The 25,737-nt window shown below is 43.5% G+C and overlaps 1 protein-coding gene across 2 annotated transcripts in view; it reads left to right on the top strand.

Annotated features, from left to right (window-relative positions):
• Window positions 1-1,570: 1,570 nt before the first annotated feature.
• Window positions 1,571-25,737, top strand: part of LOC108141382 (protein jim lovell) — a 29,976-nt gene continuing 5,809 nt past the window's right edge. Inside the window, exons 1-4 of one of the 2 annotated variants that reach the window (XM_041707230.1) lie at window positions 1,571-1,992; window positions 2,141-2,457; window positions 22,075-23,557; window positions 23,663-24,274. In XM_041707230.1, the coding sequence (XP_041563164.1) occupies window positions 22,111-23,557; window positions 23,663-24,274 (2,059 nt within the window). In that variant the 5' untranslated portion in view covers window positions 1,571-1,992; window positions 2,141-2,457; window positions 22,075-22,110. Of the gene's footprint in view, window positions 1,993-2,140; window positions 2,458-22,074; window positions 24,275-25,737 lie in introns of both variants that reach the window. The other variant, XM_017264727.2, reaches the window with a different exon arrangement.

Below are 25,737 nucleotides of genomic sequence, written 5' to 3'. Positions count from 1 at the left end.
TTTAAGCATCTTAATAACATTAAACCGTAGTTCAAATAAAAGTAAGCCATTGTTGAGTATAATCGTATAAATTGAAAAACAACAAACTCATAATTCTTTTTTCATTTATTTTTCCGATTGTTTGAAATACATGATGAATTCGCCGAACCTGCCCGCTCCGACTTTTAATTAATAGATATTTTATCCAGCCAGCTTCTAAGCTCAGTTTTTGTAGAAACAGAGAGACACAATGATGCTGATCAAGAATATATATACTTTAGAGTGTCGAACATGTCTCCTTCACTGCCTTACAATATTTTGACTGCAATTATAATAGCTCTACAGAAGTGAAGTAACAGAACATAGACTCTTTAAATTAAAATATACCCAAATGTTATCCAATTGAAGTCAGCGTTTTCTTGAAGTTTGTCATTATGTATAACGCCTCCAACAAACTTCACGTGGGCTTTGGTCATTATGGCCGAGCACAGAGCAAAGAACGAAAACGAAGACATAAAAAACCTTGAGAAAACTTGCGCTTTTTCTTTTTCTGGTAGTCCATTGTGCTTGGGCAAGACCGCGAGGTGCAGAGCAAAGCGATGAAAAAAGACATCCAGGCAAACTGTTGTTCAAAGTCAAGGCAAAATCTTAAAGTAATAAAGTAGCCGCCATCGCGAGGTCATTGCTGAACCTGCTCCAAAGTGTGGATGACCTTAAAGTGACCCGTTTTTCGGCTCCACATTGTGGCAACGTCGGCTCTTTTGCGCTTTAACTTCCGTGATGGACTCTACCATCTGCCTTCCAGGACTTGGCCTTGACTTGAATTAAATTAAACTTTCTTTCCGTCTATTTCTAAAATTTATTCTTGCTTTTATTTAATTTTTTACCGGTGTCATTTTCATTTGCAAGTGCTTTGGAAAATTGCATTGCCTTTGAAGAACCCTTTGCCTTTGACTGTCCTATTTTTGTAAGTACCGCCCTCAAGTACTTCTAAAATAATTTGAAACCTTTTTGAGGCCTTTGGGGTTCGCTGAAGGGGGTTTTGATTCTTCCGAATAAATAAGTAGTTTTACAGAGTTAACTGTTCCGTTCAAAACGGCAATTTAAGCGTGTCTCACTTGGTTTTTCGGTTGTACATAAAAACGTTTGTTGCTTTGCATTTACCAGATTTATGTAATTCATAACTCATAAGTTCGACTGTATCCGGTTTTTATACATAAATAAGCTGTTCACACACCTCTTAGTATAGCCACAATGTCATATACGTGATATATGCACAACATAACTGATACAATCGTCTCTGTCCTATTTTAGCAAATGTATGAACACACAAGAACATTCCAGCCATTTCAGTCAATCACATGAGAGAATACGTCTGCAATGTACTACCATGTAGTATATAGGGAAAGTAGGAGGGAAAGCTTCGAGTATATAAAGCTGCAATCGTATGTATAATTTTGTGTGCTAAATAAACCTAAACAAGCTACCAAGGAAAACTCATTCGTTTCCCATTCGTCGCTTCGCTTGGAGTCCAAGCTACACATTAAGTTCAAAACGAATGGATGAGAGTTAAAATGAGCCACACACATACACATGCACATTCATACACACACACAGGGCAAGTGAGCATAAGTACGCAACGAGTACAGAGAATAAATCACACGAAATGCGAATGGAACGAAACGAAACCGAAGCACAGTACCAAACAGTCTCTTACATACATTCACTCTTTCACCAGGCAGCCTCTGCCCCACCTTTCATCGCCTAACCACCCACCACCCCATTCCACCCTTTCCAACCTTCTATCAGAGGCAGCGACGACGACGTCGCTTAAAAATCCCACAACAGTAGACTGCGAAGCCGAAAGGTGGCCTCTGAAAGTGTGCGGAGTGTGGGGACGGGGTGGCGAAGACACACAACCAGAGACATGCAGACGACAAAAAAGGCGGAGTCTAAAAACTGGGGAGCAAAACAACAACAACAACGTCAACTGAAAAAGGAAATAAAAATCATGTAAGACTGAGACACACACCCACACATATATATAGGTATTAAAGCGGCAACTCGTGTGCAGCAATATACCCACAACAACAACAACAACATGCGCGTCTGTATGTATGTGTATCTATGTGTGAGCAGCTCTCTCTTTCTACCCCTGAAGCTCTCTCTTTCCCTCAACTGGAGCTTGAAACGAAAAAAGCGTGGAGCAAAAAAATGAAGCGAATGCCGAGTAAAAGCCGAGCTGCGCAGCCGGCAGCGCTGCTGGCGCCTCAGCCACAGTCGACGTCGACGGAGCGTGTATGACGAATTCAACTCGCATTGCACACTTTCATACGTGTCCCGGAGGTGGAGCTAGAAGGGAGTGGGTCGGGAACGGAAACGGGAACGGGAACGTGAGCGATAAGGGGAAGGGGAGCGGAGCTTGAAACAGGACAAGGGTCGAGGCGGAGATGATGACGATGCCTGATTCGTACATTGGTAAATACATACGAAAGTACCTATCCGAACGTGTGTTTGAACATATGTACATATGTATACTCATATACATTAGAGAGTTGCATGTGTTTTTCAATTTATTTCAGCCGATAAGAAAAGGTAGCGAAGATGGAGATAACCGGCGTCTTTCACAAAGTGACTTGAAGAGTTTTAATATATTAGCTAACTCTTATCGGTGATAAGGCACTTTAGGTTCCAAAGTTTCCATATAAAAAATCACTTTGAGGACATTGCCCATTTAAGATAGCAATGTATTTCACAGAACAAAGATGGTCATAATCTCATTATCCATGTTTACCACTAGAATCGCAAAAACAAAAAATAATCGTATGCAGAAGAAACGCCCTAGGTAATAAACCTCTCGTATTCTGGCTCCTTCCTATGCAGATTTTAGCGACAAAACGCGACTACAAGCAAATTGCGCAAATTCAAAACGGAAATGTTTCCATCAGTAAACGAGAGTAAGAGACGAAGACGAAACGAGCCCTTTTCACCAAGGCAAGATGAGGCGGCGAGAATATAAATTAAAAATCCGACTTAATGCGCAAAAAAAAGAATGGCGAAAATCTGTGCATTTGTTAGAGGAAACAAAATATCCACAAACAAAATATGCCATCGGACGGGAGAATTATTTGAAGTAGGGAGCATGGCGGAGCACAATCCAGTAGACGTTTAGTGGAAGTCGAAGCCAACTGACGACGCTCTGTCTGTGGGGAAAAACACTCTAGCTGGCTGTGTAGTGGGCCCAGAGAGACAAGAGCACTCTTGTGAGAGAGGAAAGCCAACCGGGTATTCGGAGCGTATGAGTGACTTTTTGAGCGCTCTATGGCAGTCTCTCTCTCTGCTATTCGGTGTGACTCGGTTTTGCTTATTTATCTTTTGCCTTTTTATATACTGAGACATATAGTGAAAGGGTTAAAAACCTGTGATCTTTCGAGACACCCCCACTAACTTTCTCCCTTATTTATTGACAATAGTTAGGAGTTGGACTTTTCTTGTCTAAATTATCGATTAATCTTCTCAGTTATTTAATTTGATGTGTTCGACAGAACATTGGAGTTCTGCACTTACCCTGGTGACACCTTTAACAATAACATGTCTACAGTGGTTAAGCAACCCTACCAGCGTTAACCCTTAATTTCTGGAATTAATACAGAGTCATTACTCTTGCGACGGAATTTCCTCCAAGTGGCCGGGCAGCTGGCGGTTATATATGTTTTTACTGATTTTTCACATCTTTCAATTGCCTTTCTTCCGCTCTAACCGTAAAAGCCTAATTAATAATTTTTCTTTAAAACATCATCATCGTTTGCTACGCAAATCAATCAGCTTGGCATTTAGGAAAATTCGTTTCCTTTCATTTTTCTCCCCTCGGAAGTTAAAATGTGAAAACGGTAGTCTTGCCCTCTAGTTGAAAAAGACCCACACAGGTTAAGCGACTGAAGTACTCGCTGATGAAATAGACAGAATTAATTAAATGTTTAACTTAAAGATCTTTGACATTTTGTTTGACGTTATAAATGACTAAATATTGAGCATCAAAATGTATTATAATCAACCAGGTAACAAATATTCCAAGACCGGTTTCAGTTTCTCTTAATTTAGTAAGCAGCTAAGTAATGGACTCACTTACGTTATAGTCTATATCACCTCAACAGTGAGTAATATTTCCGCCAACACCAGTAAGAGCCTTAAACGTGCCCTCGATCGCGAGATTGATCATTTAGCAAGCGTTACCACCTATTTTGGCTGGTGCTGCACTTATACATTTTGTGTGGCTTCCTTCCAGGCATAGCGAGGTGTTTTTTTTTACGACGAAATGCATTTTTTTTACATTGCACTTTCTACACTCTTTCAAAGAGTTAAGTAAACGCGATTTAATTGGAAATGAAGACTGTTGCAGTGCAACTTAATCGATAAACAAAAAGGTATGCTTGAGCAAAAAACAGTTTGTTGTGATTGGATAACACCATATAAATGATAATTTTCGAGCATAATCAGGTATGAGTAACAAAGATACCAGAGTATAATCTACTTCGTCGTGCAAAACAATTTTGTATTCTTTTTTTTTTTTTTTTTTTTTTATCTTAGGTTTAGGTTTTAATTTATGACTTTGGCGATATTATGCTTCTTATTTGAATATAATTTCTTCATAGCAAAAGGAGCTATTTTGCTCTAAAGCCCCATTGAAGAGTTAAAGCGGTCCCCGTTTTACATTGACTTTCAAAGCATAGGCAGAACGCTGTCGATGGGCTCTCAGGCCGAATCAAACGAATCAAAATCCGGAAAGTACATTAACAGGTCTATGATTTATTTAGAGCAGAATCGAATTTCAAGCATCTCTGAGACCTCGTTAGTTAGATACATCGAAGAGAGAATAAGCCACAGATGAACGAAGTTGCAAATAAAAAAGGGATACGGGTTGAGAGCCGAGAGCCGCGTGCTTGGAGATCAATGCTTGCAAAATCGATTTTGGCACCAGCAAGAGCTTGGACATCTTCCACGCTCCGACATCGCTTCGTTAGCTGAACCAGATGCCAGTGGTCTTGGGAAATCTTGTCCAGACGGCAAATTTAGCTGTAAAATGTCATTTCGTGCAGACAAGTTAACAAGGCAAATAATAATGTTGACGGGTAGCATGGACCCAATCCCAATAACCGAAATTCAAGTCGGTTCGGTCAACTGGCTTACTGGGTCAATCTGATTAGTTTGAAGAGTCGCTCCACGTCCAGTTTGCCTGCAACCAGCTTTAAGTGTCGAAATCTTTTCGCGTAACAATAAACCATCGGCTTCGATTATGAGAGCCCCCTTTCCTCTGTGGTGCGCTGAACTTTCTGATGACATTTAAATTTGTCTAATTACCGACTAAAGTTCAAATCCAGTCCGATGATGGATCAATAGTAGGCACGCCACAGAAACGTAGATACGAATACGTAGATACGCTTCCACGGTTCGTTCACACAAAGTTCTACAAAATTTCTCACACTATCTCCCCAGCAACTACAATGGGTGAAAATATAATAGACACATTATAACCCCAGACAAAACAGACAAATACCCAAACTACAATTCGTCAATTGTATTCAAATTTATGCAAATGGGGTGGGTCAGCAGAGGAAGATCTAGAAGAAGTTTTCCCCGAAGTGCCCAGTAACGTGCCATGAAATTGATCTTCACACTTGAAACAATTTGAAAGCGCTCACATGCTGGGCCCTGGGCAGCTCGACTGTTGTCTCTCGCTCAAGAGTTCCAAATAAAGCATTTCAGGGCGCTTGGATCGTTTTGCCTGTTGTTTGACTTGGCAGTGGGGTCTGGTGTTTGATCCGCTGATCTGGTGTTTAATCTCGATTAGTTTCTGCTGAGCTTGGATCAGCGCATATGCCTGACGAGAGACGTCTGGTCTTCGCTTTATCGGTGTTGTTGTGGTCTTGAGCTGCTAATCACGCGTGCAACATGCCGCAAAGGCAAAGATACAAAGGGATCAGCGCTGGCATGTTGGCCGAGGGTCTGGACCATTGTTTGCTGCAGATTTAAGTTGAGAGAAATGTGTGTCAGCTAACTTTTCTTCGTTGGAACGGGCGAGGAGGGAAAAGTTGCAAATTGTTTCTGTTATTAAAAAGGTACAACTGATCTGACCCCAAGCCCAGTCTTTTTCTACTTGTATGTTTGATAGCTTGGCGCTTTTTATTTCTAGCGATGTGCTCGAAAATATTCTCACATCAAGCTTATTTAATGTTGATGCGCCGATAAAGAGAGTCTGATAGACAAGTAAATCGCCAACTGCCCAACAAAAGGGGCCCGTAGACGGACGACCTGATCTGGGAGCACAAATCGGTTGTGGCATGATGATGGTATGCATCGTTGTATGCACCAGCTGATCAACCTGGACACGGAACACCAGCGCCGACAATTAGAATCAAATTTGATGCTGCGCTTATTGTCGGCTGGGCTCCATCTGCAACTGCCTCTAACTAGGAAGTTTCGCTATGAACACATTGTGCGTCACGATGCGGCCTCCGATCGAAATCTTGTACTCAACTGGGAAGTCGGCATACTCACACACGCTAAAACTCGGGCTACCTTTCCCTTCGTTTTGATCCGTACGGCGTGGCCGATGATGCTGCTGATTCGGATCTTCTAGTTTTTATGTTCTGATCTTGATTTCGATTTCAGCCTCAGCGACATGCACTGTTGGTGGGTTCTGGTTGTATTGTGTTTCTGCAGCGCGCCGGCGACGACTCGCCGGCGCGGCAGCTGCAGCTTCAACTCTGAACTTGCAACAAATTCAAGCGCCAAATTTGAATGCCCCACCACGACGATGAAGATGATGACAATGATTGGGCGCGGACGGAGGGCGACTGCTGAAGGAGTTGCGGGGGTGACAAAAGCGTGTTGTGTATGCGATCGGTTGGTTCTGAGCTCTACTCCCAGAGCACGGTTGGCTCCCTTCTCTCATTGTATTTTTTTTTTTTCGTATGACACGACGAACATGATCTTGTTGCAGCAGTTGTTGTTGTGCTTGCTGTTTTTGTTAGTAGATCACTTCGCTCTTTGTGTGGCTTTATCAGTCGAGACAAGCGCTACGTTTATTGCTGCAGGAGTTACGAAGGAGTTGAGTTCAGTGCAGTTCCTGGCGTACTCAACCAGCAACTCCACCTACACCACAGAACCCTCGCTCTGGGCTGGCCCTCTTGACCACGTGATCACGATTTATTTGCTCGCATTGCATTGTTGCGGTTCTTGTTTTTGTTGCTGTTTGTTTGGGCCTAAATACCCCGCGTGTTGCTGCTGCTGTTGAAGCAGCCACTGTGGCCGCTGCCGTTACCGCGAACGTTCCCTCCGCTGCCTCCGAAATTGATGCCTGAAACTATTCCCGTTGCAGCTTGATCACAATGGTATTATACCATGGCGGCAGCATTGGGAATCGAAAATTTGCCTTTACAGAACATGAGCCCTGCGACCGGATTTAAACCGCAAAATTTTCTAGCGAAATTAATTTAAAATTCTGGTATTGATTCCGATCACACATTAAAACAATGCATCGGAACATAGCCTGTTAATTGCTTTCCAAATTAATTACAATTTTACTCAACAAATTTCAACCTCGGTAATGAAAATCAAGTATTCTACAACCTTTTCGCACCATTGCATTGATCTAAAGCCAGATGAAAACTCAATTAACGTGCAGCCTCTCTGAATCAGAAAATAAAAACTTAAAAAAAATATATATATATATTATTGCCCATTCCATCAAGATTCAATCTGGGTATTGACAGCACCCGCAAAAACCAGATCAGATGGCACTTTGCTTTTTTTTTGCTAAGGTCAACACTGTTGTTGACTGTCCAGGCAAATGTCGGACAATATTTATTTCTGACCAATTAGAACGAAAACTAATTGCTCAAGAGCCAACGGGGAAGACCGCTGACCAATTAGTCGGGCCAACAAAACATTAACCACGACTGTAATAGAAGCAGCAAGAGAGAATATGGAGCCATGTGGCCAAAACCAGTTCCGAAACTCTCTGCAAGTTGGCCAACCAACCAGGGAACTTTAAAAACGCTCAAAAACACAAACTACACCATAAGCACCGGTTTCAGCTTAAGCCGAACTTGTGTGGTGGCTGTGGCCGATCTTGGCCGATTCAAGCTAACTCAGTTTCGGGCCAAACGCGAAGCGAACCTGACGCGCAGGCGCACAGCACAGTCTAATTGGAAGCGCAAGTCGATATCGTAATGTGAGCAAATATCGTAACAGTATCAAACGTTCAAGCGCCGTCGGAAGTTCCTTCTTGAATCTAATCAGAAAACCGTTTAAATAGTTTTAGAGAAATGGAAATTTAATGGATTGAGTTAACATAGAAAAATCGAAAGCCTGAACATCCCTGAAAGCAAAGAAATAAATTAACCTCAAACTCACGCGAATGCAAATGTTCAATTTTTTACTTAACCTGACAAAAAAATGAATTGAATGGGGCATGTATTCGGGAACATAATATGCAAATGGCTAATATTGTATTTAGCATTTCTCATTTAATAAGCAGTGAGCAACAAAAAGTTGAGAAAAATTTTCAGAAATGCCGTGTGTCTTTGTGAGGGTCGCCGACTAAGATTTTTACAATGTTTGCATAAGTTCACATCGCAAATAAATAATAAAGAACTGCGAGTATTTTTCAATACTCAAATTAAGTTAGCTTTTAAATACATCTTAATTGAATGTTAATCGGCACTGACAAGCCCCCGCGTCGATGTTTCAATGAGCACCTTCAACTTGGCCAGTTCCAAAAATTCCATGCGGCTTAAGCTTGAAGGTAAGTTCAATTAGATGTTGCCAAGAGTTTAAGAGGCCGGTTATCTCATTATTTTGTCCCTGACAGTAAACTTATGTTGTGAAATATGCACAGCAAGCAAACCAACGTTGCGAATATTTTCACTTTTCAATTAGTTGAGGTGTTATTGGCTCTATGATAACAAATTATCAATCTTCAAATCTCCTATTTATATATCAAGAAGTTATTGCAATCAATAAACACATATAATGTCAAAAGCCAAAACACAAAATAATTCTTTGACTAACATGACAGCAAATGTCGAAGTCTATATATAAGGTTGGACTAGAAAACGAGTGAGATAAGAGGGGTGTAAGGGGCTGAAGAAGGAAATACACCAGCAGTCACACAATAAGAAACGAGTGAACCAGACATGAATAGCATACAACGTCATATCCTCAGGGAATTGACAGCAATTACTAATAACAAAAACAATACAAACCAACAAAAAGGTTATCAAACTGCTGAAATCAAAACAAATCTCACAGCGAAATGAAGCAATAAAAGCCAAAGCGCCGGCACTCGGTTTTGTTTTCTGCTTTAGATGCCGCTTCTGTAGCCCTGGGATATGCCAAGGGTACAAAATGTTGATAGTGGGTTTGGTTCGGCTCAACAGCTTTTTGCAAGTGGACTTGCAAACTCTTTGCAATCGGCCAGATGCCAGACGAGTTGGAAGCCGGCAAAACAGAAGCCAACCTCCACTGCGAAAGGCAGATTTACTCCAGATACGTGTTACGTTATTGCAAAGGAAAAGTCTTCAAATATGCGAATGGGGCCAGAAAATCATCATATGTGGGTCATAGGACAATGCGTAACTGTTGACAATTGTGGGATTAGTTTATCGTCTCACTCAGTTTTCAAAAACTGCCAGGATATTTGTTCTGTCATATCGTTGGTTGATGCCTATCGATAAAGGCGAAATGTTTTTTAATAGGACGACATATTTTAATACTGATCCTGCCTAATTTTGATGATTATCTGGCGCTTCCCAAACAGAAGCCCTTCCCTCTCGTGAACCCATATCTCCTGCTACGCAGACTGACCTAATTTTTGGTGTGTAGAGGGATTAGCCGTTCCTGTCTTGTGGTCACTAATAGTGTGTCGTCGTTCCTCGACAGGAACCTGACAAAAAAAAAATCCCACCCCCCCTGGCTAGACGATGGTAATCTTAACTTTTGCTGGTAAAGGATTTGGGCATTCATTGATGCTAATGTTTATTTGATTTCGCTATTGTCTGACCTGCAGTAGAAACTGGGACAATGAACACAAGGCCAGATCACGGCAAAGGCTGGCTAATCCTGGCGCTAGGATAATCCTCTATTTAGACATGGCTCAGTCACAAGTCTAGACAATGGTCACCGACAAGCATCTCGATAAGGATAATTTGTTTCCAATGAGTATGATGATGATGTAATGTGCTTGACAAAGCCCCTTTCACATGTGGTACAAATTCCTTTTGGCTATTCCTTTTATGCCAACAAAAGCGTTCCCCTGCCTACGGCACACAATGGACAAACAATGGACCACACCACGGCTAAGAATCATTTACCTTGGTAGATCACTGTAAGGTCCCCGCTTTTTATGTGGTCTAGAGATGGACTCGGGATATTATCGGGCTGCTAAAGCTAGTTTTTGACACTCACCATTCGAGGCAAGCAGCTCCCACTTCTAACGTAATGATCTCTTCCCCTTCACCCATAGAATTAGATGCCTTGGGCATCTGCTAATACTGAAGTTGATTTTACTGACGATGCCATGCAGCTGGCTGCAGACCCCGATTTTAATAATATTACTGTACGAACAATAAAGCAATAAGGCTATAAATGTTATAGTATGTATTATTTTACTTAAATTAATTCATTTTTTATTCTGGTACGACCCAAGTCTGGCCTTTGCATAAGCCAATTTTTTGGTTTACAGAGTCGTCAATTGTTCATTGTTCGAGGATCGCTGCACGTGTGGCAAAACACACAAACTGCGGCCCACATGTGCCGGGGTGTGGCAAATCAAGGTATTGATAGTAAGACTCCAATAGCCCTGACACCAAAATAGGATGCAAGGCGGCGCCTTGGTTTGAAGGTTATGGGGAAAACGCTGAAATAACTACGATTGCCTAGAGCTGATCTAACTGAACAGAGCTCAACAGTCAAAATGTTGCACATAAATACAGTAATCAGCTTTTAGAGTTATATCTTTAATCGTAAAGTTGGAAAATTTATCGGTTCATTTAAACATTTTCAATTCTTCGGCATCACTTTATAGGTTTCTGAAGCTGACGACCAATCTTTAATTGCGTTTTCTTATTACAAAGATAACTCAATTAAAAGTTTTCTGTCATATTTCAATATAGAAGTTTGAGCAATCTTGAAGATTGACTGAAGTTTATTTCAAGAACACCAACAAGTTTTAAATGGCCAAGGAAAGTTGGGAAAGTCTTGCGCTGCTCAATCTGAGATGGTAAAATAATATTAATTTTTCCTTTGAGCTGGATGTGCAATTGACAAATATTTGTTTCTCTAGACATTAACATTACAAGAATTTAATCATAAGTTTTCTTTGCAACTCACCAAAGGCGGCTTCAGTAGGCGGATCTTGAATTGCAATTAAAAACAATGAGTAACCATTGTCCAAAAAAGAAAGACTACTACTAATCTGGTAAAAAGCAAAATAGAGAGTCCAATACAAGCAGCATTTCTCGAATAAAAGAAATACAATATAATCACAGAACAGTAGCGGGCAGTAGGAAACCTGGCAGAAATATGAGGCTTAAAAACTCCACCCTCAAACAAAGTAAAACGAAATAAGAGCGGGCAGGGGCTCTCCCGGGAAACAGGGCACTGATAATATTACTTTAAGGTGATTCCCAGCGCATATTATGACAGAGATAAACATCGCTTAAAGCGGGCGATGGCGACGAATGACCAACTTTAAAGGCCACTCTCAGTACTCGCAGAATGTAAATTGACCTCGGAACATTTTTTCGTCCACCGAAAGAAAGCTGAAAAGATAATGAAGGAAAGAAAAAAGAAGATACCAGAGTAATAAGAACAACTTTCGGACAATAAAGGTTAAGTTAGGAAAGTTGTCCGCCGACTTGCTGGTCAGTTGATGGCGGTGCCGACGACCGCTAGAATCGATTTTTATCTTGGCGATAAGAAAGCGGCGGGGGCGTCTAGGGAAGACCCTGAACACTAAACTATGTGCCCAAGTTAATGAGGCAGCGCACAAGACACGGCCTGGTCAACTTTCTTTAAGGGAAGACGAAAATTTAAATTAGCCTAGATAGCAGTTTTGTTGAGTTTAACCCAACTCACTCCCACCACGAAATGTATGCTCATGTGAAGGCATATGGGACGGACGCATTGGGCGACTACCCGAAATAAGAAACTAACTGGAACTATAATTTAAGCGTGTGAAAAACTCATTCAATTGTGTGAAAAACTTAAATTTTCTTTTGTTGTTCTTAAATGTGTTCACATTCGAGTTTGCAGCGAGGGAGGGGAAAGCTGAACTTGTAATAAGGGAATGATGTGAGGCTATGGGAATGTGTAGTTACTGTATAAGTTATGATCGAGTTATAATGCGCGATAGCGATTCGGCTTAATGTATGTGAATGATCAAGCCCTAAGTCACACTATAAAAGGTATCATACTAAATAATTTACATTTCTCCGCTGACTCTTTGATTTAAGTACTAGGTTTATTTTGGTACAGTGAACAATTCCCATATATGTACGTGTCAGCCTAAGCTAAGATTGTTTTGCCAAATTTACTTAAAAAAATACATTGATAGCACTCACTTTCACACTTATTCGCATTATGTAAAGAGATTTGCATTATGAACAGTAATTTAAAAAATATTTGCCATATGGCAATCCAGGAGAAAACAGTTATTCAAACATTATTCAAGATTAAAAATTATTATTTGTTACCCACAAGAACGAAAAATCCGGTCCAAGTACAAGCACAACCGCCTTGAGGAATCTCAAACGAAGCCGTCAACAGAGAAGGGCTTAGAAACTCAGATCCCATTGGGGAAGCAGGCACCGAGAGGTTACATTATGTGAGGTACATATATACGCAAACATTCGATAATGCGGGCTCTTACGTTTATAATTGTGTATAAGTGTGTCTCTCATCAGCAACAGCGACGAACTTTTCGTGTGGGGGGTGAACGTGGAGAAAAACGAAAGCACCGCCAGTGAAAAAACTTGTGCACATACGCGGGAGCGGGATAGGTGACGATAACGATGACGACGCCGAGAAAATACGACGATTGGTGGGGAAAAGGGAAAAGGGAAAAGGAAAAGCGAGGAGAAAAGGGGAGTAGTCGTATATAAATGTGTATGTGCGTGTGCGCAGCGCCAGTCGCCAACTAATGGATGGGTCTGTGATGAAAAAGCAATGGCGAGCTGAAGGGGGCCTACCAACGCACACTTTTCCGAATCCTCAACCGTCTGCTGATGAGTTCAAAAACACTTCTGCCTTGCAAGTATATCAGTTCGGTATGAAAAGTCTTCCCTTAATTTCTTCCCCTGGGGAACCGACTTTCACTTTTCGCTCCTTTGTCGCCTCACAAATGAACTCATTGGTTGGTGAGAGGCACCAAGGACCGTCCAGAGAATTGGGCAGCATAAAAAACTCAGAAGAACGGTTTATTAGTCCGATAATGATGGGCAAAAGAAAATAAAATATAAAGAAGTTAGTAAACAAACTTTAAAAACAATTTTCAAACAAGAACGGTACATAAAAATTTGGCTGTTTACCACACTTCCGCATAGCGATTGCTGACAAATTCTAAGTTGCAAAAAAAAAACCATGCAAAATATTTAATAGATGGTAAAATAACTGTACACATGAAACATGTATTAAACCGAATGCCTTCAAATTTCTTCACCACTTTTCCTTCTGCCACGAAGGCACAAATAATTTCTGGAGTAATAGGAAGTAGCAGAAGTTAGGATATATAAAGACGAGGAAATTAATGAAAATATGGGGGAGAGTAGGAGCGGAGCCAGCCATCACCAAGGCCAGAATGTCCACATATTTTTGGCCCACCCCCACTCAAATCGTAATTTGTTTCTATGCCCAGGAAGTTATTTAAAAAACTCGGCTATTGTCTTTGAGCTCAAATTTCAACTAAAGGCGAACAAGGAAGACGGACATGACAGGACCGTGGTGGGGATTGGGGAACAGTGAATCGGTGGAAATATAGCATGAGCACGGCCATAGCCATGGCAACGGTTTCTGTTTCTCAAGTAGATTTCAACCAGGGATAATTCACGAAACAAGACAGCTGCTCTCAGGACGAAAAATGCTTTGGTAAACAATATTAATGAAAAATCGGCAGGAGCGGGCAAGAAAAGCACAGGAAAGAATTTCAACTGTCTAGCAACATCAGTTCAGTTGACACGATACGATGAAAAAAAGACTACACAAAATAAGCATTTATATATGTAAAAAAAGTTTATTAAAATTTACAAATCAGCAACAAATTGTAAATAATATGTGAAGACAGGAGATCTTGCTAATAAGCTGAAACGAAAGCCTTTATTTAACGAAGTAACTTTCCTTTTTATCGTCATGCTATCATTGCCATAAAACCTATAACTAAACGTAATGTTTCTGCTTTGGTCAGTTTTAATTTGGTCAGGTTCTTAAAAGTATCCTGACCAGGCTCGTTGGAGAGGCTGACATTGTCAACAGTGGCAAAATGAAAATAGCGTTGACGGCTGGCGCAGTAGCCGCCTTTTTTAATTTCATATTTTTTGTTCTTGTTGCTGGCGCTGTTCTTGATGTTGATGTTTGCTATGCATGTCCTTATTGCCTGCCGTTTGTGTGAAGCTCAGAGGTGGTAGTGACGCTTTCCACTTGCCCAACGACGGCAAAGAGTCGCGCCAACTTTTCTCCGCCTTGTGCTGGAGGGGAGCAGCTTCCCCCTGTGGGTTTTGGTCTACGTGCCTGCGATGCATCTGCCGCGGTGCAGTCCCTTTCTCTTCGCCATCAGAAAGCTATCTCGCTCTACTCCAGCGAATCGCCCGCTTGTTGCTTTTGGCTCCCCGGCGTATTTCTTGGGCAAACTTTTCCCGCATTCGCCATCCATTTTTCCCTGCCCCTGTCCCGTTTACCCGTCCCGTCGGATTCCTTTTTATTTTCTTTTAATCATATTTAATTTTTTTAGCTTTTCCATTCTCGGGCTTGAGTTTTTCCTTTTCCTCTTTTCCTGCTTTTTCTGGCGCATTTTCTCGCTTGTGCGGAGCAACCTGCTTCTGATTTCTGCGCTCCTGTTCTAGCACTGGACTTGGCCGGCCATCCAGCTGCCAGTCTCTTGCCTCTGTTTTTTGCCAACGCTGTGGTGCCTCGTCTAGTGGTCAAGTTGTATTTACACTTGTAGCGCATTGATTTTTTCGTCTTCTTTTCACGTTTATTCCACCACTGTCCGCTGAGATATGCCTTTGTTTTTTAAGAGCTTTGTTTTTATGCTTTTTTTTGCCCACCCTGTACCTTGTCAACTTTTGGCCAGACTTTTGAGTTGGCTGGAAAATGCACCCGTAAAAAATGGGCGGGTGGAAAACGGCTTGGTATTTTAATGTTCTGTTTGTATGAAATATGCTTAAGCCTTTATTCAACACACCAGAAATTTCCTAAAATAATTAAATAAAATATGAAGCCGTTGCTTTATTTGTGTTAGGGAGAAATAGATGGTCTCACCCATAAACTGAGATTAGGATTGTGAGAAACTGAGGCGCCACGACACAGATATCTGTAAGCCACCTGATATCTCGTTAACATGCATCAATAATGACCCTATCCCCAAGAGCATCCCCACCGCCTTCTATCCTCTGCTTACCCCATCGCAATAGAGAAGTTTTTAGCAGATAGAAGCTATCGAAACACGCTCCGCCGAGTCACTGGCAGCGGACGGCGGCAAACTTGTGAGCTCTTAATTAGTTATGGCGGATCCTGCACCCCACCCTGCAGAGCATCTCGAGTAGCAAACAGACCATAAAGCTTCAGCATCCTTCGCACTCGCACGCTTGGCGGACCTCGTATATAACCCATACAAAGCCATTTCATACATTTCATAATTATCAGGCGAGTCAAGAACCCTTTTATCACTAGAAGGAGCACCTACAAGCATTTTTCCTCCCACTACATAATTTTCAAGCCTTTAATGTTATGGGAAGCCAAAGGAAAGAGAAGAAAAAGAAGACCGAGAGAGAAAGGGCGCATCCCCGCCAGCACCGAGTCCGCTCATTTTCGCGAGCGTGAAAAATTGAGCATCCAAGAAAATTCCGGAAAAAAGGAAAACATAGCAGCGACCGGAGACATGCGCACGTGTGCCGCGGAAATCGCGCGGAAGGGGTGGCAGCGAGGAAAAGCGCGCTCGGGAAAAGTAAAATGTACCTTTTAACTCGGCTTCTGCAACCAGGCCCACGCAGACAGAGACGCAGAAGCCGCTGTTGGGACCAGACCGCGTCAGGCACCCGCTGCATACAGCGATTTGAGCAACGTGAACAGCTCTAGTGAACTCTGCTCAGTCGAATCGAATATCGAAATAGTTGGAAACTTAATTTGCATAATTTCCAAATAAATCCCATGAAACGAACGCAGCTGAGAAGTGCATCCGTTTTCCGGGCACAGACTATTGCCACCCCTTGAAAATGTTCCTTTTCTCTTTTTTGTTGTAAGGTGTACAAAATGTGTAAACGTATCCTTTATTTGCCCTTTGTCTGAATTGCATTTGCATATGAAACGCGGCACTTTTTTTCGTAGAATTTGCATAATCGATGCGCGCATGCGTACAGTTTTGGTTTTTACTTCGCAATACGATATGATTTCTACCCCTCAGATCAGATTGTTCAGATCTGAATCCAACCTCGATAGCTTAGCGACATATTCCCCACTATTTTGGTAATCAAGTAAGCCTGATCGATCGATTTCATCAACAATTTTGATAGTAATTCGAGTATACCATTGCATACTCCATGAAGATACAGACGGCGAAATATTTGTAATCAGTAGAATTAAATAGGCTTCCATCATTTTTCGATATCGATAGAAAAAAAACAAAATACAACATTGCTAACGAAAAACAAAAATTATTAAGAATGGTAGGGCGTCCAGTATAATTGTGGAGCATCAAAGGTGGCACACGCCTGAGCCGAATCTGAAAGAGGGCACCGCAGCCACGGAGCCAGTCACTGACTGTTCAGCTCAAGCATTGAACTGCCAGAGACGTTCAGTAAAATCGAAGAAAGACAATTAAAATGTATGGCGATAACTGAGCCCTGGAAACAAAGCCCATGCAAACAAATCATAAAATGCAAATGAACTACCAAAGGGAAAACATAATTAAATGCAAAGAACGGCAAACAAAAGCAACGAGACTAGGCTGGAAAAATGGAACCGAAGCCAACAAAATATGAATAGAAGAAAAAAAAAGCGTAAAATAGCCGCTTTAAGGAGACAACCCTTTTAGGATTTTTTTTACAAAGTCCATAGGCTTGATCTGCTCGGATAGATACAAAACATTTCCAAATAAAGTGGGGAAAGTTGGTCATGGATTTGGCAGAAAGACTTACTCCTCTTGTTTGCCCGCTCCATTTTATGTATACGTCAGTCTCGCTCTTAGGAGCCGGCAGCGACCAATGTCGATGTTCGGTTGCCAACATACGGCTGACCTCTCCTAATCCATCCGAGCACATATGTGGGCGTGTGTATATACGCGAGTCCTGAGTGCCGTATCCTGTCTCATCTACTCCTGTATTGGTGAGCGAGAGATTTGCGCCAACAAATCGAAATGTTGCAAAAACGTCCTCATATGGCCCAAACACAATAACACAGTCACACATGCTGACATACACATACACATCCATTCACATCCACCCTCCACCTTCCGTCGAGTTTCCCACAACCGCTTTTCCGATTTCCACAAAAATCGCGCTGAGCTAGGGGTTGGTTTTTCCGAACTTCGCGATGTACATACAAACATTTTTTGTTTTTCATTTCTCTTTCGCACACATGCCCGAGAGCGAGAGACATATGCAACATACAAATGTACTATGACTGCTATGTGTGTATTATGTTGTGTAAATGATTTTTTTGTTGTGGCTCTGCGCCAACGCCAGGGTTCTTGCGCTCTGTTCCCCAAGCTCCTATGTAAAGGCAGCCCCCATGCATGCCACGGAATAGATAACATATTAAAAACTGAGCACATGCGACAAGGACAGCACCAACAGTCGTGGCAGCGCTGCAGCAGAGCTGCAGATCGGCGTCGCCGCTGGAAAAGCTTGAAAAGCAGAGCTGCCGCTTTCCCTGGAAGATGAGCAGAAGAGTTGTGCATGTGTGGGGCACACACACAGATACACCCCCACGTACGTTGGTTGTTCAGTTCTCGTGCGCTCTCTTTCGGAACTGCCGTCTGTCTCTTTCTCAGCTTCTCCCTCTTCCTCTCGCACACTGGGCCACTTTCCCCCATTCGACAACGACAGCGGGAAAAACTCAACTCGCAGGTTTTGAAATTTCCATAAGCTGGCAAAAAAGGGATATGTTGCCGTCGACGCTGACGCTGACGCCAACTGCGACGTCAACGCTTTTGGGGGGCCTGTTAAAAATGTTACACTCCCGCGCAGTTGGCGGTTCCAACGTGTGACAACTGTGGGTCGTGAGTAAACTCCATGTGGGCCAATAACACGATGGAGTGAGTCCTTCCAGTTGTTGTTGCTGTTGTTGCTGTTGTTGCTGTTGTCTGGTGGTGACTATTACTCTTTACGGACTTTTGGAGCCTCCACATGGATAAGTGTGTGTGTGTGTTTCTGCGTGCACGAAGGGATGTCGGTGTGCGGGCGTTTCGCTCTTTTGTGCTCTTTTTTGCTCCTTTCGTGTTCTTTCGGCCCGCCTCGTATCACTCGGCTTCTGCTCGGCTTCGGATACGCATGTGTATGCAAATGTATTTCGTATAAACATATAAATAATAAATTTTTTTCGGTGTGACGTGCGAGGACATCCTCCTCCTCCGGCCTCACGCAGCTGCTGTTTTGATAAGGGAAAATATATATTTTATATGATGAAGGAGTAAGGACGTCGGCGTCTCTGCCGCTGCTGCTGCCGCTGCTGGCCTCGCCGCCAGCTTCCAAATCCGATCCGACCCAGCTTCGTCCTGCCGAACGGAACGCCGCATCCTCATGTGAGCTCTGTTTCGCAGGCTCCGACTGTTTGTGGCCCGCTGCTCATACGTGTGCGCGTACGTGGGCGGCTTTTGCCCACGCGGGCAGGGGGCGTGGCAACAGGGGGGTAGTGGGGAGCAGCGCGTATGTGCCGTCGCTGCCGCCTCTGCTGCTGGCGCTTCTGTTGGCTGCGACGCCGTAGCTGTGTTTTTTCGGGCCGGCCGACATCATTTGAATTAGTCGCTTCGTGACGTTTGAACGGTTCGAAAGATACACGCGACACCCACATACGTCGAGAATTACCCGTTAACCGTTACGATGCGCAGCGGTCGTCTACACCGCCGCCGCCAATAAATACAATATTTATTTAATCGAGAAGTATGTTTAAAAATAAACGCGGGTTCCTTAATAAAAAATAAGAATCAAACAATTAGCAAGTGTTTAACAGACTTTTTAAAATATGAAATATTTATTTTACACTTTTTCATAGTTTTGGAAACTGTTTAAAAGTTACCATTTACTGTTGAATCGTTGAGCCCAATACTAATAAAAAAGATTTCAAAGTTTTTAACAATTCTTAGGTAACCTATATTTTATTAATTAAAGAATCAAGTTTAGATAATCAATTAACGACTTAAGCTATAACAAAAAGTAATGTAGATATCAGTCCATTTTTAATTTTGTATGAGTCTTGAATTGAGTGAACTGAAAGCAGTTAAATTGTTAAGCCCTCTAAAAATATTTTCGAAACCAAGAAAGTTTCGTGTGGAAATAACTGTTGTGTGTAGAGTGTTAAGAATATCGCGCCCCTCATAAACATGCAAACATTTTAAATGAAACCCAAAATCATTTCTCCGAAAATTGCCTGCCAAATTAAAGGATCGATATGGTCACATAAACATACAAAAGTGCCTCAAATTGACCTGTCAGCAGCCATTTAGGGAAAAATACCCAGCACGCTGCAAATCTACCTGTGCGGCAGGTCTGCCCTTTCTCCTGTTTGTTTATTATGATGTATGTGTGTGCCAACATATACGATCACGCACCCGATTATCACATGTACGACTGACCAAGAGGGGAATCCTTCGACCAGCAGAGTAAGAGAATTGCGAGAGCGAATCTCAGTCGATCAAGCCCACCCCGACTCACACATGCACGCATTGTGTGGTGTGGTGCGTGGTGTATAGTGGTTTTTGAGGGTTGCGTGTGTGCGGGGTGTGGTGAGGGCCGCTCGCACATAGGTGAACACCATTACTAACTTGCTGTGCATTTATTTGCATAGATATAGCTCAGTTTGTTACAAACCCTCGGCAAGACCGTGTTACGATCGAGCTGCGTGAACTCGCACTCGTTAGCAATTTATTGAATAGTGACTACGTAAATTTATTGCACCTGTTTCAATGGAATGACGATTGCCAAATATAAAAGGATTAAAGTGAAAATGTTAATTTGAAAAATAGATAGTGGAAGTGCAAATCAAAAAAGAAGTATCGTTTGAACATTTCAGATATACTGCAAATTTAAAAATGGTATGTAGGTTTGATAAAATTAATATTTTTGGAAATGATTATTTTAAACAAATAGTCAGTTAAAAATGCATCAAATTTGTGGTCCAGCTACAAAATTTGAAGTTAACTTGTGTTGCTATAAAAAACATTTCCCAAATTGCATAAGTCCCATATGTGACATTATTCAACATTATGTATATTTTTTTGAAAAAGCACATACAAAAATACCTTAAGCATTATTTAATGCTTAAAAAATTAAAGTGAAAGGTTTATGATTAAAGATGGAACTAGCCAAAAAAATGGTTCCCGATAAAACTTAAATATTTTAAATGCATACCCTTAATGTGATATCCTTAGCCACTCCGCACTGGCTTACTCTACCATTAATTAAAAAACTTGACAGTTTCTTTTCTCGGCGTTCCACTAACTTGCTTTTACCTGTCGCCACTCTAAAGCAAAATAAACAAATAAAAATGTTGTCTCAGCTGCCGCAAACCGCAAATGAGTTACGAGAAAAAAAAGGGGCAATCCAAACCCGAGAAAGAAACGAGGTAGGCGCCTAGCAGCTCGCTGCTAATTGCACATTGTTGCATTCGAGCGTGGTTATCCTTTGGCTCTGGTTTCGTTCCCAGCAAAAAGTCCTGGTGTGGAGAAGCATGTGTTAATATGCGGTTTTAAGCTCCGTCCGCCCACCACTTACTACTCTACAATCGCTCCCAAAAGGTAGACAGGCGAGCCAAAGATGAAGCAACTACAGCAAATAAAAATGTTTATTTTGCTTGCACTCCTACCAAAGTTTTTTAATTTTGCCCTAAGAAGTCAGTGTGAGGGACTGCCAAGTTTGCGGACGTAGTCAGGCAGCTGGTGACTCTTTTAAAAACTCTCACATCCGAGAATATGGGGTGCGAAGCCGTGCCAGACAGTCGCTGAATTAATTAGATGCTCGCACTAAATGTGGCAATTGCTTATTTATAAAATAAAGCAGATCCAGGAAATTCAATCTGCGTTTCGAGTATTACAAAAATGTTATGTTGATCTTTACTTGATATTTTAAACACATTACCAAATGAGTTGCCGGTGACTAAAAGTTGGGTCTAGCAAAAAGCAAAGGATATTTCTTTTGATTTGCATTACCTCATTCATTCCACTGTGCATTGTTTGGGGCACGGTTAAGCAAAGCAAAACAAAATCCAGAGGAGACGAATGCTGAGCCAATTATGAAGGGGGAATGAGCGCCTTTATCACACATCACACATCTGCATGTGATATCCTCGAGGATATACGACACGACACGTAGCAACTGTGATTGCTACACCTTTCAGGTGTCTGTTCCCTGGCTTTTTCTTTTTCTTTCTACAGCTAATGTCTGTTTTTGGCTTTTGTCTTTCCTATGCTTTGGCTCCTCAACAGAAAAATGATATATGCAGCGACTCATTAACATATTATCACACTGTGTGTACCGTACTTTAGAGATACCTCACAGCATATGTCATGAATACGAATACATTATGCCTGGCATTATCCTTAAGCTTTGCTTATTCGTCTCTCGCTTAAAAACTTTTTTCTTTCTCTATCCCCGCTTTTTCCTTTCTCAGACAAGCAAAGCACCTTGCACGTGACTGGGACGGGGCATGTTAAAGGACGCCGACAAGGAGTTGATTAAACATCGCCTACTGACGTCGCTTCCCATGACCGACTTCGCTCGTCAGGTGGCGCCCATACAGCCTCCTCTGCCGCTCCAAATTCCGCTGCCGCTTTTGGCCAAGACGCCGACCAACGATCACGCCCCGATGCACTCTACGCCACCAACGACGCCGCCCACGCCTCCACCTCTGCCCTTGAACATGAGTCAAGCAGCCACGGCGGCGGTAGAAACGGAGTCTCCCTGTGAACACAGTCCGCCAACCACACCCCCCTCGAGAGGGGCAAGCGGAGCAAACTCGGCCCCACAGGATCACTACAGTCTGCGCTGGAACAACCACCAAAACCACATCCTGCGGGCCTTCGATGCACTGCTGCAGACCAAGACGCTGGTGGATGTGACCCTGGTTTGCGCAGAAACTTCAATCCGTGCACACAAAATGGTGCTCTCTGCCTGCTCGCCCTTCTTCCAGCGCGTGTTCGCGGAAACCCCCTGCAAGCACCCGGTTATCGTGCTTAAGGACTTTCGGGGCTGGGTTGTGCAGGCCATTGTGGACTTCATGTACCGCGGAGAGATCAGCGTCCCCCAGCAGCGTCTCCAGACCCTTATTCAGGCTGGAGAGTCGCTTCAGGTGCGGGGACTGGTGGAGAGTTCAGTGCCCGAGCACACGCCCACGCCGGCCGCCTCTCCCGACGACTTTGGAATGCTAGACGCATCGATGCTGTCCTCCAGTTTCAATGACGAATCGCCCTCGATGGCCGGACCGTCGGCGTCGGGCAAGCTGATGATGCCCTCCGCCCGACTGTTTGGCAATGGCTCAAACACCATGCCTGCATTGAGTCTTCGCCGTAAGCGGGAGCAGGATTTCGACCGCGAGCAAGAGAGCGATCAGGAGTTGGGGAGCAGTTCGCCCATGCCGCGACGCAAGCAGGCACGGCCTCGCCGCCGATCTGGCGATGTTCCCCACGACTTTGCCCTTAACAAGACCGATGCGGAATCTCTGCAAACTGTGATCAAGCACGAGCTGCTGGAGCGTTCGGAAAGAGACCACGACGAGGATCATGATCAAGATCACATCCAAAGCGAGACGCAGAAAAATGATTCCTCGGCAGCGGAAACGTCGACAAACCAGTCGAAGGAGCAGCAGACGCTAAAGCCAGAAATACCCGATCATCGCCTTAACCTCAACGAAAGCCACCATCAACTCGAGCTGGACGATGAGGACGACGACGATCAGGACCATGAGGAAGAGGAAGAGGAGCAGGACATTGAAGAGCTTATTCACACAACTAACGAGCTGAGACGACAGGCTGCCGTGGCCGCTGCAAATGCGACCGCCATGTCGCCCACCCCCTCACCCTGCCCCAGTGACGGGCCAGAGGACCTCTGCACCACCAAGAAGCCCAAGGACGGAAACACCGCCCACTCGTCTGACTGTGAGTCCAATAACAACAACAGCAGCAAGCTGCAGGACAACAACCAGCGCATTATGCTGTCTCTGAAGGACATCCGCCAACTAAACGCCAATCCGAACCCCACAGCCATCCACACGCCCACCAGCTGCTCTGGAGGCAACAACGGACTCCTGAGTTTTCCACCGCCGGGTCTTCGGCCACCTGGACTCCCGGACAGCCCGCCGTGCCACATGGAAGCGCTGGAGGCGCAGATGCACGCTGCCGCGGCAGCAGCTGTGGCGGCTGCCGGAGCCGGCGAGCATCCTTTCCAGCACATGGAGCACCAAATGGAAATGTCTTTGGCGGCTGCGGCGGCAGCAGCTGCCATGCATCAGCGGGAGCCAAGAGATCCCCGTGATCCTCGAGACCACAACGTATTTGCCAGCAATCTTTTAGGGCCAATGGGAATGCCCCCGTTTGGAGGTCATAACGGAGGACATCCGGGCAGCAGTGGTCCTGGAAGCGGATGTCCCGGGCAGGCTGCTCACGAACGGCTCGAGGAGAGCATGAATCGGCTGAGTAAGGAGCTGGGCAAGGAGTTCGGAAAGGATTTTGGCAAGGAGTTTGGAAAGGAGTTTGCCCCGGCGTCGCCAATGAGTTTGCCAGGACACTTCAATGCACCGGATGGACCTCCGCATCCGCCGTCGCCACTGCCCTTTCCTGGCATGTCGTCTGCGATGACGTTGACGCCTCCGCACAGTAAGTACTTCTGTTTGAATCTAATTTTGTTCGACACTAGAATAAAGGGCCTTCAGGGGTCACTGGGTTATCTGTCAGGATGCAAGTCTACACGCAGCGGAAGTCTTTAATAACGCAAGCCCACTTCCACCTCCTCACTTATGGTCTTAGGGTCTTTTTTCCCCAACGAACATCCCCAAAACGTACGTTCCACATGCTTGCTTGTTCTTTTTGCCACTCTTCCAGAGTTGGCTGAAAATCAACATGTGGCCTCTTTGCGACATCAAAGTATCGTCAGTGACGAGAATGAAGAAGTGCTCTTGCATTGCCACGCAAAGCTGTCGCAAAGCCCCTTAGCACATTAAGGCTCCTATCGCTTATTTTTCTGCTCCTATGACCAGTTAAGAACTTTATAAAATAACTCCTTTTAAACGAATCAAGGCATGAAACGCATCCGAATATGACATACCTGTCAGTCTAAAAATTTTTTTTCGAACTAATTAAGTCATAAAAAGTTTAAGCTGTTGACAGCTAATAAGAAATATGGAAATGCAATCCTATAAGCAATGGACTCCTAATAATTTGACAGTTTGGCAGGCCCCCACTCCGTTCTCCGCAGACAACACCGTCTGGGCAGACCTCAGCGGAAATACCTTGCGGTTAAGTCCCAGGCGGAACTGCAGTCGAAGTAAATTCAATTGCGTTTTATATGATTTTTATATTCATGTCACTTGGAGTCAGGCAAAACAAACGCAAACACAAATTGAGGTGCAAAGGTTGAAAAAAGGGCGAGTTGAGTTGGGTTAGCTTCAGCCGTTGCGTGCAGAAAGCGCAAGAAATTTATGTTGTGTCTTTCCAACATGTGAGTTTCCGAGCGGGTTGAGTTCAAACTGTCAGCAGACGTTTAGCCAAATGACTTTTAAGTTGCTTGGCTGCCGAGCAGGAGACGGCACTCCTCCGCTCCAGAACATTCCGTGTCTTTCTCCGGCTCTTTCTCTTCATGTGTTGTGTTTAAAGTATGCCAAAGCGCGCACAACTTAAACCTTTTGGCAAACAACTTTGGCAGCGTCGGCGGCATAAATAAAAATACGAAGGCGACGTCTCGTGGTTGGGCTACCCTTGCCATGGTCTAGTCGTCCACACAACTTTTGCATATAAGTCGCGCGATATTCATATTAATAATATCCGTTTGGGGAGGCCGAGCAAAGGCAGAACCCAAGGACCAAGACCTTCACCTGTGAAAGCCGGGGAGGGTAAATGCAGGGGAGACGCGCGCACACAGGATATAAAATAAATTAAGGCACAAAAATATGAAAAATTGTACGAAAATGCCATCTGAAGTCAGGCAGGAAGCGCAATACCTTTTAATGCGACAAAATTTTCAGCCAACATATCAGAGCAGCGAAGCTCAGGAAGAAGTAGGGGCGAGTAAGGCGCACCAAAGTCCCGTCGTATTCGAGCAAATCACTAACTACTGAATAAAC

Source organism: Drosophila elegans, unplaced genomic scaffold, assembly GCF_018152505.1.
Source record: "Drosophila elegans isolate 14027-0461.03 unplaced genomic scaffold, ASM1815250v1 contig_183, whole genome shotgun sequence".
NCBI classification, from domain to species: Eukaryota; Metazoa; Arthropoda; class Insecta; order Diptera; family Drosophilidae; genus Drosophila; species Drosophila elegans.
The sequence above is the reverse complement of the archived record's forward strand: the minus strand, read 5'-3'. Positions and strand labels throughout refer to the sequence as shown.